Source organism: Equus przewalskii, chromosome 32, assembly GCF_037783145.1.
Source record: "Equus przewalskii isolate Varuska chromosome 32, EquPr2, whole genome shotgun sequence".
In the NCBI taxonomy this organism is placed as follows: domain Eukaryota; kingdom Metazoa; phylum Chordata; class Mammalia; order Perissodactyla; family Equidae; genus Equus; species Equus przewalskii.
In genome coordinates this window covers 15057616-15073768 of record NC_091862.1, presented here as the reverse complement: position 1 = coordinate 15073768, position 16153 = coordinate 15057616, and the positions used below count along the sequence as shown (strand labels likewise).

Here is a 16153-nt window from a genome sequence, read left to right as displayed (position 1 = left end):
TTAAGCCAATAAAAGGGATCCAAAAGCCTGAACAAACAAGGTTTATCACCCATCAAATTATGTCACCATCTCGGTCCCACACTTCCCAGTCCCGCTGAGTGCTGAGGAGCCACATGTGTGCGCTCTTTGCCAACGAGAAGTACCCAGCCCTGAGAAAGAAGCTCTGCAGGGGAGCCAGAACCCTCCCCTTCCTGATGTCAGCACCCACAGCTGAGGGAGCAGCAAGGATCGCAGCCCTGGCAGGCGCCCCAACTAGGACACGGACACGCAGCTTCTGAGAGGCCAAAGCCTTCTATGCCTATTAGTCATGCGTGAAGATGCCATTTCCATTCTGATGACAAACATGAAAACCTTAGTCCCACCCTGCCCCCAACAAAAGCCAATAAAAATTTTGAAGGAAGGAAGTAGGGAAGGAAGGAAGGGGGAATTCTTCATGGGTGCCATAGAAGTGTTTACAGGGGAAGAACCCCAAATGGTGACCAGACTGAGGTGTGGGAGGGTTGATCAAGTGCTGAGGTGACACAGTGAGGATGTCGTTCTGAGAAGTCTCCTCAGGAGAAGGGAGTCTGAAAGGACCCAGGGTCACGCCTAGTGCAGCCAGGCCACTAATGGTGTGTGTCTTGGGCAACTCTATCTTGCCTGTCAGCAAACTTTTTCTGTAAAGGGCCAGAGAGTAAGTATGTTAATGTGGTCTGCAAACATTTTTTGTTTATCTGTTTTTGTTTGAGAACCTTTTAAAAATATAAAACCCATTCTTAGATCAAGGCCTACGAAAATAGGCCACAGGCTGTGGTTTGCCAACCTTCATCAGGCATCATCAGGCCACAGGTCCCCTCCTCCCCACCTGGCTAAGAAGAGAGCAAGAATCCGAGGTGATGCCCTGAGAGAATCCCGCCTGGCAAGGGCAGTGGAAGGGCCCAGAAAATGCACACACCTGGGAGATACATCTCTATTCCTGCTGCCTGACTCTAGAGCTACCAGTAGGGTTTTAAAAATTCTAAGAGCCTTTCTCCTCCCCAAAAAAGTTAAAAAACGAGTGTGGGAAGAAGATCTGGAAAGTTTTCCCAGTTGCCATTTCTGAAATCGATTTGAAGCTAGAGGAAACAATCATAAAATGGTTAGCATAACCGTCCCTTAGTATCAGTCTTGCACTGTACAGCACATGAACAATGTACTTCATCTTCCTAACAACCCCATGCACTAGGGACTATCATTAAGCTATTTTACAGAGCAGGGGACTGAGCAACTGAAAGGTTAAGTCATTTGCTCAGCTGAGCTGTGGGTTGAGCACCGGGGTGTTGGCTCCCGAGTCTCTACTAGGCAGAGCCTTGTTAATAAGACTTGGATAAAAGGACTTTATAAACCTGCAGACCCTTCCTTGGTTCCCGTCTCAGTTTCCCATTCTGAACAGCAGACTCCATGGGAGAGGTGGGGAAAGGGAGGGACGGAGCCTCACGCCAAAGCCCGGCTTGAGTGGGCGGAATCCTGAGGGAGGCTGTTGAGTAGGAGCAGATTTCAAGGAAGAAGGAAAGCAGGTGAATCTGTGGTTCCTGCGCCAGGAAAGAAAGCACTTAGTAGAAGCTGCCTGTGACTTCCGAGAGCGAGTGTTGGTGTCCCGGCCCCCATCACTTCCGGTGAGGTGATCTGGCTCTCTCTGGTGGGCTGATTTCATCTCCAAGCAGGGGGACGTCTGCAGGAGGATGGGAGGTTAAGAAGTTGAGGTTTTTCTTGAACAAATGAGTCTCATTCGGAGGACATCTCTCCCAGGAAAGCTCTTCTCTCAGGATTCAGCAAGTGTCCTGGTCAGGGAGCCTCCTCATCTGAAATCAGGAGCTGGTGCCACCTTTGTTCTTATGCCCTGGAACCAACAATAAATTCAAGATGGCCTCTTAGAGCGGAGTCAGCTGCTGGGATTCTGTGCTTTTAATGAGCTGCCTGCCACCATTTATTTTGGGCATACCATATAGATGTTTTTAATTAAAAAGAATTAGAATGCAAGAACAAAGTATATTTTCCTTTGTCTTTTAAAATAATCATTATTATTACAGCAATTTGGATCTCAAAAACAAATCATGCTCCTTGTCACAATTTAAATAAGTGTTTAAAACTTTCTCCCCTTATGACTCTATTCACAATGTGAAGGCTTGAATTTCATTTGTATTTCTCTAAACTTTTTCTTTTTCCTTATACAATGAATATATACACATGGGTTTTCTTTCTAAAAACATGGGAGTATATTATAGAAATTATTCTATATCTTTTTTTTAATTTAAGAATATATGGTAGGTGTCTTCCCCAATAAATACATATAGATTGATCTCATTTTTAAAACTGCATTATAGTAAATACTACGTATGCATTCTAATTTATTAAAGAAGCTCCATGCTGACTGATGTCTAGATTGCTAAAAACTAGTGGTAACCCCGTCTTGTTCCTGATTGGTGTTGGAACAACTGTCTATTCATTTGGAAAATAACAGAGCAGTTCCTTACTTCACATCAACTATAAAAATCATTCCAGACCTACAAGAAGAAAATAGAAGCACACATTTGCATAATCTTGGAATGGAAAGGCCTTCTTGATATAAACTATCTGGAATTTATAAGAGAAAGAGAACCTGTCAGATTTGACAAAATAAAAATTTGACCCAGCCCTGGTCATTTAGTGGTTAAGAATGGTGCTCTCACTACCTCAACCTGGGTTTGTTTCCTGGTGGTGGAACCACACCACTTGTCTGTCAGTTGTCATACTGTGGTCTCAGCTCACATGGAGAACTAAAACTAACAAGTAGGATACACAGCCACGCACTTAAGCTTTAAAAAAACCCATTATCCGTGTGACTATAGGAATTGTATGAAGTGAAGATAAATGATATAATAGGGTTAATTTTCCTAATATGCGATGAGTTCCTTAAATAAGTATGAAAAAGAAAAGAACCAATAGAAAAATAGAGAATAAACTGGACTTTACACAGAGGTAAGACAAATGGAACAATAATGGTATAAACTGGTCAGGGAAATGCAAATTTAAAAAAAAATGAGCTACTGCTGCCCTCAGTTGGGCAATATTTTACAAAATTGATAACATCTAGTCCAGCCCTTCCAAATTTGTCTGCACATGGGAATCACCCTGAGAACTTCAAATACTGATCGCCAGAGACTACGATTTAATTTGTTTGGGATGAAGCCTGGGGCTCTCCATTTTTAAAAGTTCCCTGAGAGATTCTAATGTACAGAATTTGGACAGTCATAATTTGGGAATAATTCCCCTAATTATTAGGAAACCACTACTCTAGATTTAGGGAAAGTACGAGGAAAGGGGGTCTCTTCTCCCCTGTGGGTGGGATTGTAAATCATTCCAACTTTTCAGAAAATCATCTGGCAGAATTTATTAAAGTTTAGAATGTACATACCTTTTTGATTGAGTAATTGCACCTTGAACAGCACATTTTAGGGAAATAAAACAGCAATACACTAAGATATGATGCATGTGATTGCAGGCTTGTTCAATGAGACACTGTTTGACAGCAAAAACCTGGGAGGAAACGACTGCTGACAAAAAGATACTGAGCTTTCTAATGCAGCGAAGGTGAACACATTTGTATTGATGTGTCTGTGGAATACTAAGTGAAAAATGCAAGTCATAGTATAATACAAATAGATCCAATTTTTAAAAACATATGTGTGTGCTGTTTGAGTAAGAATCAAAAGCATGGAAATGTAACATCAAATTGGGAGATCACTAAGAGGGAGACAGGAAACTGTTAATTTTCCCTTAGAAAACAAGAGAATGTTTTATAATTCAAATGGTTGATTTTTTTTTAATAATTAGCCTTTAAAATAACATATAAAAAGGGGAAAGAAATGGGGCTTTTCCAAAGATGTATTAAAACTTGTAACTTGTATACGAAGTAACTAATACACTATTTAGTGCATTAATACATAATACTTGTGTATTAATAGTCGTGATACATATTAGGATATATTTGTATTGTTTATTTATGTATTTTATTATATTTATATGTAATATAAATACATACATTATTATTATAATCAGTTATACTGTGCACTGCTATAATTAAGACAGCAATGTAAAGATAGAGCAACAGCACAGGATAGAGTCCAGAATAAAAATCCAGACTTACATGGACACCTATTATTTGATGAAGCTGACATTACAAGCAGGATGGGGGAGAGGATGGGGAAATTGCTTACATCGCTTGCCACTGTGGCCAGCTGGGGAGAGTTAAGTGGTCCCAAGATGGAGAGAATTAAATGATCCCAAGATGGGGAAATCCAGGGCAGGTGGTAGCCTGGAAGCCCAGCCCTGGAGCCAAAAGTGGTGCAGTCCTAACAAGCTTTCGGGTGACACTGATGCTGCTGATCTGGACCACACTTGGAACACTGCTGGCATGGAAAGACTGCCTTGCAGCAAAACGCATCCCTATAGTTTCTGGTCAACGTGTAAATGCCACAGGAAGAGGTGTTACTGAGGATGGCAAGTGAGCTGTGCTGGGAGGTTTGAGGTTGGGGGTAACGGCCTGGAACTGTCCTCAGTGTTGGCAGCCACTTGGAAACTTTCCGAGCACAGCAACTGCCTCAAGAATGTGTCTGGCAGGACTTAGGCCTGGGCCCGGAACGCACATCTGTGAGGCCCTGATGTTACTATGCAGCCGGGAGATCTGGATTTCTTCTCGACCACCTATAGCATCCAATGCCATCATCTGTGGCACAGCTCACAAAGGACTTTCTTCTCCTGATATAATTGTGGTTTTCAAATTCAGTTATGTTCCTCCTCCTGTGTTAGGTAATAGGTAAAAAAAAAAAAATTCACAAGGCTGATTCATTTTACTGTGACCTTCATATTTTAGAAAGATTACATCCAAGTCGCAGCTGGCTTCCTGGGCTCTGGCTCTCCAGATTAAATGTCCCTCATTGTTCAGCTTGTGTTACAGCATATCGTTCTATTTTTCATTAGTCATTCTCAACCTTCCAACTTCCTCCACCTTCCAAGACGCTCCTTGCTGACCACAGAGTTCAAATGAATTCCTCCAGGTCCTGCCTTGTGCCCAAGTAACAGGCAGAAGTCCCTCTCAGGTTGGGAAGCCATTTAGCAGAGGCTGCAGCAAGTGCCCCCAATTCACCCAGTTCTTTCCTTACTACTCGGAATGAGTTTCTCTCCCCAAATTTAGGCTCCTCTGTGGTAGTCCCAAATGGCGTCCTCGAGGATATTTTAAAACTCGGACGGAGAGGTTAGTGAGAAGGTAGGAACTGAAGAACGTAAGTCATTCCTTTTAAGTTTCATTATCTCTGGGTCACTTTAGGTATGACAATCAGCCACAATTATCACAATGTGTTATTAAATCTAAAATTGAAATACCCACTCTCGCTAAAACACCACCTCTCATCACCCGAATTAACTTCTTGGAGCTGCATGTGACTACGCTGGAAATTGCCTCTATGCTTGTAAACCACTCCAGCTGCCTCCATTTCCAGAGTCACATTCATGCTCTTCAAAACGTGTCCCACTGTAACATAAACCAGGTGACAAAGAAGTTAGAAGGAGAGGAAATTTGCTGACAGAAAATTAAGACAGATCTAACAGGCCTGAATCTCTCTTTTTTCCTTGAATTAGATATTGTTTCTATTTGGTTCCCTTCTAGTCTCCTCATAATCCTTCATCCCGTTTTAAGGACATAATTGGTGGAGGAAAACATGGATTTTTTCCGTATGTCAAAGGCCCAGTGATGACTGCTTTTAACGGGTGATTAAACAAGATGTGATGAGGTTCTAGCTGAGACTTGACTCCCAAGGAGTTTGGAGCACTTTCTGCTCCAGAGTGGGCATCCGGTAAACACCTGTGATGTGAGTGGATGCTGCTCCGCCAGGGCGTTTCTGAACCTATTCAGCACATACTCTGCAAGTATTTTATTTCCCCAAAATTCCCTATGGACACATTTGGTGATGGTGACGGTGGACCGGGGGTGGATGGGTAGAGAACTCAACTATTGGGACTGCTCTCCTATCCGGACCACTCCTTGAGGACTTGCTTTTCTGGCTGTGATCAGCTTTCATAAATCGATTCACTCCACCTTTCTTTGCTTTATGATCTCTTATGTGGCTGGCCAATAAAATTTTGTAGTTTCTTAATATTTGGCCCCAGGACATAGGCTATAAATCAGTCTACCCCAACCTGCCCTTTTACAGTAAATCTCAGCCTTCGGCTTGCTGAACTGCCCACCCAAGCCTTTTGAAGGTGTCTCTTCTCACTTCTTATGAAAACAAAGGAAGCTGCTGCCGCTCCATATTCCAGAAGGCAACATTCCTGCTCCCCAGGCATTGCTTCCACGAAAACCTTTCACTTCTCCCTGGACTTCTTAAGTCACTACTTTTATTTCTAACCCTTTATTTCTCCACCTTAGCTTTAGGGATTTTCTCTTTCCTTAGCTTTTCTAACATTTTCTTGTTGCTTGTGCAACTGTCATTAGCAAAATGTTATGAATCCCACCCTTCCTGGTCAGTTGATGGTCACTCTCTTGGGACATCACTCCTTATCACCAGGCCACAGTAGGGCTCCTGAAAGTCCCCACTCCCGAAATGAGAGCCTCTTTAACAGTCATCAGTGTCCTTTTATCTCCTTAATATTCTTTCAAAGCCCCCACGTTATCCACAAAGTCTTTGTTGAACATCATCTCTTTCTCTGTTGCCAGGGTGGCTGCTGGTGCAAGTGAGCATGCTCCTAATGCGACCCTGTGTCCCCTCCCTCAGTAGGCATGTGGGATCGTGAGGGCTCTAGGCAGACATCCTAGTTTCATCTGTGGCTGGCTTGGTCCTTGCTAGACTGCTCATATCATCATCTGGGAAGCCATCACCTCACAGCTTCCATGCTTCCACTCTCTGGGCCTTCCTACTTCTGTCCTGTTCCAATGTTCTGTGGTGTAAGTCTTCAAAAAATTCCATAGAAATGCACATCATGCATCCCATTGGATGTTCCACAAGGGTTTTTAGAGAGGCACAAATGGGACTACATTCTAAGATTTTTCTTAAGAAAATTTTTTTCTCAGCCGCTTTTAATATTTGAGTCCTCATGGATGGGAGATGCCTAGCAAGTTAGTGAATTGCAACATGGAGAAGAAATGGCTCTGCAGCTTTCTGTGCTGGCCTCTTCCACGACTAATGCCTCATTGTGTGGCACTTTCCATCACAGGGGCAACATGTGTCCCCTGAAGCGCAAGACCATGACTTCCAGGTACTTGGAGCTGGGGTGACAGGGACGTGAAGAGAGAGCAAAGTGAGGCCTAAAAAGTGACCTATCTCAGATGAAGGCGGAAGGCACCCTTCAGCTCCAATCTCCCCAGCTTTCCCAGAAGCAGGGAGATAGGCAACACGTTACTCATGGGTTTGTCTTCAAAGAACAGCTCAACTCTGGTCTGTTCCCTGAGTGGGAGTCCAGGGGAGATGAGGCTGGAATAACCTGACAGTAGAAAGCAGGACAAGTATGAGAGAAATGCCACATGAGGAAAGTTCAGGAGAGGGAAGTCTCAAAGATAGTCCAACAGCGATCAGGAAAGTCTTCAAGGAGGAGGTTGGTGAGAACAAAAAGATGGAGCTAAGAATTGCTAGAGCATGCTTTTCAAGTGAGTAGGACTGAATCACCTCAGGCATCTGTTTAAAATGCAAGCTCCCAGGCTGTGCCCACAGAGAGGGAATTAGGTCTGCAGAAATCAGAAAGCCTGACCGACCTCAGGACCCCTAGCTGAGAAGGCACTGGGGCTGCGAACGTTAGGGAAACAATGGAAGACAGTTTCAGGTAATTTTGAGTACCTCCACTTGGTTTAAATTCTCGATTTAGAGCCGGATTTATGAACTAAATACCTACAAGAGTTAGGCTGGTACAGGCAATGAGAGAGGCTGACAGGATTTAAGTGCAGATGTAAAAACTTCTCTTCCTATTCTGTAAGGGATGGCATCCACGCAGCTCCAGCAATTACTGTGGCGCGGGAACATGCACCTAGGGTGCCAGAACTTTCCATTTCAAGAGAATCTCAAAACCTAGGTTTTGTATAAATCATCCGCCTCTGATTATTAAATGATGGATTAAATACCATGAGTACCAAACAATTCCACAAGGGCCACTAGTTGGCAAGATCAGAGGGGCAGAACAAAATCATATTGTATTTGGACCTGAAAGACAAACTAAAATGCTTTCTCTTCTGGTAGACAATGAAAAACAATAAAGGTTTTGGAGCAAACAAGGAATATGAGTTTTAAGAAAATTCCTGTGGCTGTTGGGTACACTTCAGATGGAGTAGAAAAGGGGGAAAAGGGGTCAGGAGATCATAGGAGGTTCTTCCAATTGTGCAAAGGGAACAGAAAAGAAAAGAGAGTACGACAGATGACGGGAAGCAAGAGTTGAAGAGAGATGATTGGCTGTGGAAAGAGGAAGGAGGAAGGAATCATCCAGAGTTCTCTATGTCTAAATATGCACTGCCTTGAATCATCTTTTTTCGTTAATATATACCTATGTTTCAGCTTCATTCATTCTGCAAAAAAGATAATTTAGGTTGCATTCCAATAAGTGCCTGCTTGATAGGGAAATCGAAAGTCATTTCTTTAGGCAAAAAAAAGCACAGACAAAATATTTTATAGTATCTATAATAAATGCAAAGAAATCAATACAAACAAAACGGCTTTAGCAAACTGTACATACATAAATATCTTTTTTTTACTATAACATTCAACTTCTTTTTTCACATAAAGCCTTCCATGTTCTTATTTATTACATCCAGTTTTTCTTTATAACTTTAAAAAAAGTGCCTTTTAGATTTACAGCTTGTGCTTCTAAAGCAAAAGTTAGAACATCATGCCCAAAAGGAAAACAAGGTAAAAAGGAAGCTGCCATATAAGCTCTTAAAAATTGTATGGTACAAGGTTCTAAAATCTCTCCAGCACTGGTTGGTTGGTTGGTTGTCGGACTGTTCAACACTGACATGGCGGCCAGGTAGCATCATCTATTGAGTGGGTGGAGCAGCACCGTGGGAAAGCTGCCCAGTCGGTCTACTCAAGTCCTTGGGGACCCAGAGAATGGGCCACAAGCCCAGAAGTCACGCATCCAGGGAGCACTGGAGGTCCTTCATCTCTAATGCTGAGGATCAGAGTTTCAAATAAAATTTCTTCCAAATCTTTTATTTGCTCGCCTCCTGTTACGGTTTATCATCCACCTCTGAAGCCATGATTTGCACACATGGCAGGAGAACTAAAGCCGCCACACCGAGGGCATTCGCCAAGATTTGGGTCCTCTTTTTGCGAGTTTGGGATCACTTTTGGCCACATCCTCCGCATGCGACCAGCACTGCTGCAGACGGCGACTGTGCTTGGTTCAGAGCGGAGGAGGGCCATTTGTGTATCTGAGCATGGGGTGGAATGATCGGGCAAAATTGTTGGAGAGGGCACAACTGTAGTCTTCCTCTGACATCGGTACAAGGCAGGCGAGCCCGATGAGGAGCAGCAGGAGAAGCTGAAGCGGAAGAGCCGCTCGGAGGACTCTGAGCAGGAAGGCTCGGCCGGACCGAGCTGGCGGAGGCTCAGAAAGGGAGGAATCGGAGCCACCTTTTATGGACCTGAGAGAAGAATTGACATAAATAACTCAAATCTCTCAAATATTGGATGGATGTTGCTTTTTGCTTCCTCACCTTCCTGGAAACTAAAGGACCATGCCAAACACAACCCAACCTGGCAATCCGCAGCCAGGCTTCTGCAGTATGCCCAGGGGATCTCCCCACCACCAAATGAAGGTTGTTTGGAAACTGCATTGATGAAAAACAAACATTTAGTCAGTCAACTCAAGGTAACTAATTGGGTTCAAATCCCACCCCCTAATTGGGTAAAACATTTTCCATCAACAAAGATAATTGCTCAACACACACTCTACCAACATAAATTAAGTAGATCCAGGATAATTAAAATGTGGACGTTTAATGCAGAACATTTTTGGTTTAACAATATCAGGAGCACTGTTAGGCAAAATTAGTTGCTGTCAGAATCACATAAAGTGTACCATCTAGGCATCCTGGATGTGACAAAATCCACGCAACGGGCATCAGAAGAGCTGCAGTCATTTTGCACGGACCCACAAAGTTTAATGAATCTCAGAGTACGCCCTGGTTTCATCTTGCACTGAATCAGCACCTGGCCCTGACATTAGTGGGTTCCAAAGCTGTATGAGCAAGGAAGGCAGCAGAGTCAGTCTGCAGAACACTGGTGTTGAATGACAGAGATTCTAGGCTGATCCTATCTGTCACTAGCTCTGTGACTGGGAAACGGACAGTTTTTCTGAGGGGGATAGGTTGTCATCTTGAAGGCTCCTTCTAGCCTCAAAGTTCCAAGTTTTTCAATCTGCGTTTATTTTCCCATCTACTTTTAAACAGTGGGTTAAAGATTAAGCATGAACTTCAGAATTCACAAGAAAGACTGCCTACGAAATAGCGAATATGGAAGTAGGTCCTGAGTGGGGTGAACCGTTTCCTCTTTGTGAGCATTCATTATTGTTTTGTTTGGTTACTAGTGGAAAAGATGAACAAAGAAATGTCATTTACAAGAGGCATTTTGTACACATATGAACACACACACACACACACATAAAACATTGCAGGAGTAAAAAAAAATAGATGTACCAACGAGACACATTCCCCTATATGTAGTATGAAGTCCTTAATGGTTGAAATATCACTAAGGACATTGAACGTGAGGCCATTGGAGAAATACGAAGGTGCGTCAAAACTCTACTTGTTACTCTGTATGTTTTTCTAGAAAACACTATGTTTCCAGCTATCCCATTATCTGCTAATTTCTGAAAACAGATTACACTGGTATCAGTGAGGGATAAGGGGTGGCACCAAAGAAAATAAATGTGAAAATAAAAAACTGACATAATCCCCTTAAAAGGGAACAGAGGGACTACTCAAAACTCTTTCATTAAACCATGAAAAAAATATCTGAGACAGACAGAATAGTCCTGCAGGGGCCCCAAGCAGCCACGCAGCATGCTGTGTTTCTAGTGCAGTTCTTACAGAGCAAGGAAAAAACAAGTCACTGGCCTAAACTGGGATTGTGTTCTTTTCTGAGTGAAGTCTACAACCAACGGCTGTGTAACCTTGAACAACTCTCTTCACCTCTATGTGGCCCCTCTTCTTCAAACCCTTCAAGTTACTCCAGATGGTGTTCCAACTTGAAAGTTCCATGTTTTATACGTTTTACGTCTGCCACTAATTGGACAGTACAAATAGTCTACCAGCTGAGAGGCCACAAGATTCAATCACCATCTAGTGGTCAAACCGATTAACTGCCCCTGTGCTAAGGCCAAAGAGTTATTCCTAATGAGGTGAATCGGAAACGTTGGATATTACACGAAAATATAGCAGAGCACAAAAGAAGTATGTCACATACCTATTAATGGAAGGGGAGAACAGAAACTTCTGAAGTCACCTAATTATAAAATATTCATGTTGAGGTAAGGCCTTAAAGAGTATCTAATCCATCTTCAAACTAAGGAGAGTTAACATTTACTCTTCTAACTGCTGGCAGCACGCTAAGCATTTATCTTGGGTTCTCTCACTTAATTCCCACAGTAGTCCTCAGTGTGCTTTTTATCTTCATTTTATAGATGATAGGAGCTCAGGGAGGTGAAGTAACTGGCTCAAGGTTATACAGCCAGAAAGTGGCAGAATTCAGATTTCAACCTGGGACTTTAACTTCCAGAGCTTGGCCTCTATGGATAGGATCATTCACTGGCCCCAAATCCCACAATTAAAGGAGCAGATCTAGCAGGAAGTCAGGGTTCCCAAGTTCCTGCCTACCACGCTCTCTGCAACGTTTTGTTGTTTGGTGACATGCAGGAAGGTCATCCAGGTCATATTATGTCACAGGTATCTCATACGTAGAAGCAAAGAAGGCAATATTTGTATCTTAAAATATTTGGGGGCCGGCTCTGTGGCCGAGTGGTTAAGTTCATGCGTTCTGCTGCGGTGGCCCAGGGTTCGGATCCTGGGCACGGACATGGCACCGCTCGTCAGGCCACGTTGAGGCAGCGTCCCACATCGCACAACTAGAAGGACCTGCAACTAAGATATACAACTATGTACCAGGGAGTGGGGGGGCGGGGATGGGAAATAAAGCTGGAAAAAAAAAAAAAGAAGATTGGCAACAGTTGTTAGCGCAGGTGCCAATCTTTAAAAAGAAAATAAAAATATTTGGAGGTGAGTAGTTTCCTCATGTCTACAATAAACGTCTCTAATCTAGAGACTCACAGTTTTACGTGGATCATCAAGTCAGTGTACGGACGACGACATTTTATTTTGCAGCAGCTGTACAATGTCAGACAAGTAATTTAGTCTCTCTAGCCTTCAGTTTTCTTATTTACAGAGGTGAAGGATGCATTCATATCCTAAAATCATTTTGGCTCTGACAGTTTTTGAATTCAGTGGTTTGCCTTAAAGTGTCTTGAGAAGGACAGAACAGCTAGCCACGAACTCTGGATGGGATTTTTCTTCAAACAACACTCGCCACTTGTCACTGGATGAGTTATAACAGAAGCACAAGAGAGCTCCATGTTTCTCCGTTATTCAATGTTTAAATAAAATGAGGGAGATTTCTAACTGACTCCTTTCTTTAGGAGACATTTAAGGACACCAGTGATGGGCAGATTTATGCACATGATTGATAATACCATCTGACTGATGAGCTAAAGAGCCCCTGTTTGTCAATTATTAGCTTCTTTGAGCAATTAGGCCAAAGATCAAGATCAAAACCAGGGTTGGACACTGACTAGTCCACTCCTGAGAACAAGCAGAAAGGTCACCATCTTTGGAATATGGGCTCATATGTTACAGAGTCTGTTGAAGGACATGGCACATTGCACAGCATCAAGAGCATTCCTTATTAAAATTTAATTAGCATGTTCCTTCTAATGTTGAAGAATGCCAACGTGGGAGGAAGTAATGGGCTGAGTTAGGGACAAAGAGAACACACTGTGCTTAGGGAGCTTCCATGCAGTTGACTGCTCTTGGAAATGTCCAATTTACCTACTGAGAAAAAAGCCCCACCTTGGGGCAATCAGGAGGGTTTCAACATGCCCAAAGTTGCCTCTTCTTTAGGGTGAATCTGTCCTAGAGCTTCTAGAACCAACAGGTTAATGATACCAGGGTAAAAGGGTGCTTTTAACACTTATCTATTGACCTAAATTCACCTAAGTTCAAGAGTCCTGGGAAATTTGACAAGGAAAAGAACAAAGACAACTTACTGACTTAGTCACTCATCACTTGCCAATGGCCTTATTACCTAAATGGATGCCAGCTGAGATTGTGTTTATAGAGCAAAATTCAATGTGTGAACTTATTCAAGGAACTTAATCAATGGCAGTTTTTCACATAATTCCATCTAGCAAAAATGTCCTAATTCTCTCCAAGTAAATATTTTACTGTTTTCTCACTCCTTGCACTCATTCAAATTTCTGGGTAAACAATTACCCAGTTGTTTCATCTCTGTCCCAAAATACATATAGTTGTGGGAGAAAGAGGATGATAGTGGAGGGAGCAATATGTAACACACCACAAAAAAGAAAGTATGACCAAGAGATGTGAGAAGCCTGAGAGTGTGCACATCAAGTGTGACTCATCTGGAAAATTTTACATAATCAAGGAAATAAGACGAGTTAATTCTGTGCATACATCATTTAAACACAAGTGAAAAGAAACTTCCAATTCCTTTGTTACTTGTTAGCTAACACTGGCAGTAGAGTTACAGGAATTTATTGTGAGGAAGTATCTAGGTTGTCCATGTTCTTGTTGCCTACTCTTGTGTGAATGGTAGACAGAGAGGTTAACAAACTGGGATCCAGAGTCAGGTAGACCTGGGTTCAAATCCTAAATCTTCATGCCTCTAAATCCCCATTGTCCTTGCCTGTAAAACAAGGAATACAGCCATGTCACGGGATGTTGTGAGGGTTAAATGAGGTAATAGATAAGTAAAGCTTAGCATGGTGCTTAAAATACATTAAGAGCTCAATAAATGTCAGCAACTATCATTATTATCTGTATATTAAAGCAAGAATGTGCTGACGCATACCCTAAGGGGTTGGCTGACTTCAGCCTTTTCTCCCAGGGAAACAGTCCGGATTTACTAGTCTTGCTTTCAAAGATGTGATGCATTTCCCAAAGCACCTGACTTGTTCCCTGGAAACAGTGGGAGTGCATACCTCACAATATTAAAAAAGAAACATACTGGCACCTTAACCTATAGCAGCCCTCAACCCGGGTGGCAAGCCTGCCTTGGAGGCAAGACTGCTTTATGCTGAGGCTCTTTAGACACTTTGAATAAACAGATCCCCAGGCTGGAGTCTGACAGAAAAGAACAAAAATTCCACCAGAAACTGAATACTGTTTACAGTGATGCCCCCGTGTACACGCAAAAAACCAACTGGTCTTGCTTAAATATACTTGGCTACCTCGAACACATTTTAAAATGAGATCTTTTTTCCCTCCCTTTCAGTGTTCCAGCCAGTCACTTGCCACTTCTCATTTTGTCTTAGTTCTCTGTGTAGAAGGTGCCAGAAACCTAAGGTGTGCAGGGAAATTTTTCATTCTACAATTCTAAACCTTGGAATGAAGTCACCAATTCACTCTATCCAGACTACAGAGCAATTATTCCTTTGGCTTGCTGGAAATTGGAGTGAAAACTTCCCATTTGTCAACTTCAACTAATCCACAGTAGAGTTGTGAAGAGTTATTGGCCACTGATCAGTTAGACAATTTTAAGTCAAAAGCAGAAAAAAGGTACCAGCTGGACCATCATAAACATTGCTTCAAAAAGCATACTTCTTAAATACCTTTAATCTCAAATATTATGAACAGTTATTATGAATGCATGCACAGGTGATTCCCAAACGTTTATGATTTTAAGGAGTCTTGGGGAGCCCCTTGTAATTGATTTAGAGAATCTCTAGATTCTGACACATTGCAAAGCTTTTAATGGCAGGAACCACAGTGTATTACTTTTGTAGGCCCAGGGCCTGTACACCTAATTAGTAGGTGTAGAGTAAATATCGGCATCAATTTGTATTGAAGCTTAGAATACTGTGTAAGAGGACATAGAACACTGACCACACAATCAAACTGAAATATACAGCAGACAAGCAACTGATATTATCATCTGACTTTAAACAACAAAAAGAACAGAAGAACCCCTCCCTTCAAATTAATACCCATTTCTTCCAACTCAGTCTCTTTGCTCTCTCAGGAAGAACACGTGTCTAAAATTTTCCCCTTGCAGAAAACTGGGGTCAACCTTGTAAACTGTTTGTGCTTCTGCAACAACCTTTCAAGTTTGCTGGACCAGTGCAAGATCAAACACAAGGTACTCATCAGCCTCCATGACAAGGAACACCGTGACAGCCTGGATTGTGAGTGAAGTTCATTCTTTCACAGCAGACTCCCCATTTCATGGTCGGGGTTGGGTGCACCCTACACAGAGGTGCCAAGGAGTTAAGAAGTCCAAGAATGTTCAACCACGACCTGTCTGCCAAGGTGTCTGATGGAGTTTGCCATTCAGCTGAAGATCATTTGTATTCCAGGCCCTCTAAGCAGCAAAGAACATTGGGCTGTTTGCTCAGACAGAGGTTAATAAACAGTGCTGGACAGAGCAGAGCTGAAAGGCCCCTTGTGGGTGTCACAGTGAGAATGTGGCTGTTCCAGCCGCAAAGCCCTGTTAGGAGACGTGGGGAAGCACTCGGTGCCCTGAGAAAAGATGCCTTTGACATTTTCAGAAGACCTGTGCAACTTTCTGAAAGAATTGGCAGAGCAGATCAATGTGATATTTGGGAACCAAAGGGCAGTTGCTATTGCTGTTGCCTAATAAGAGGATTTTTCCCTTCGTATCACCATCATTTATGTCAACCAAAGAAGCAATCTCTGGTATCCTAAAAGGAATGCTATGGAGATAGTCCCCATCTTTGACACATCATATTCCCCATCACGGCACATCAGCAATTTGTGGAGAGGTGATGGACTATATAAAACAATGATCTGTCTCCAGTACACAATTGTCTTTTCTTGTGGGGAGCTAAGAAAGCATCAGAGCACCTGTAGAAGTCCATCATTATG

General features: G+C 42.6%; 1 protein-coding gene across 6 annotated transcripts in view; it reads right to left on the bottom strand.

Annotated features, from left to right (window-relative positions):
- Positions 1-8638: 8638 nt before the first annotated feature.
- The window catches only part of SYNE1 (spectrin repeat containing nuclear envelope protein 1), a 443793-nt gene continuing 436278 nt past the window's right edge, over positions 8639-16153 (bottom strand). For all 6 annotated transcript variants that reach the window (XM_070603011.1, XM_070603013.1, XM_070603016.1 and 3 more), the window contains one exon: positions 8639-9619. In XM_070603011.1, the coding sequence (XP_070459112.1) occupies positions 9379-9619 (241 nt within the window). In that variant the 3' untranslated portion in view covers positions 8639-9378. The remainder of the gene's footprint in view (positions 9620-16153) is intronic.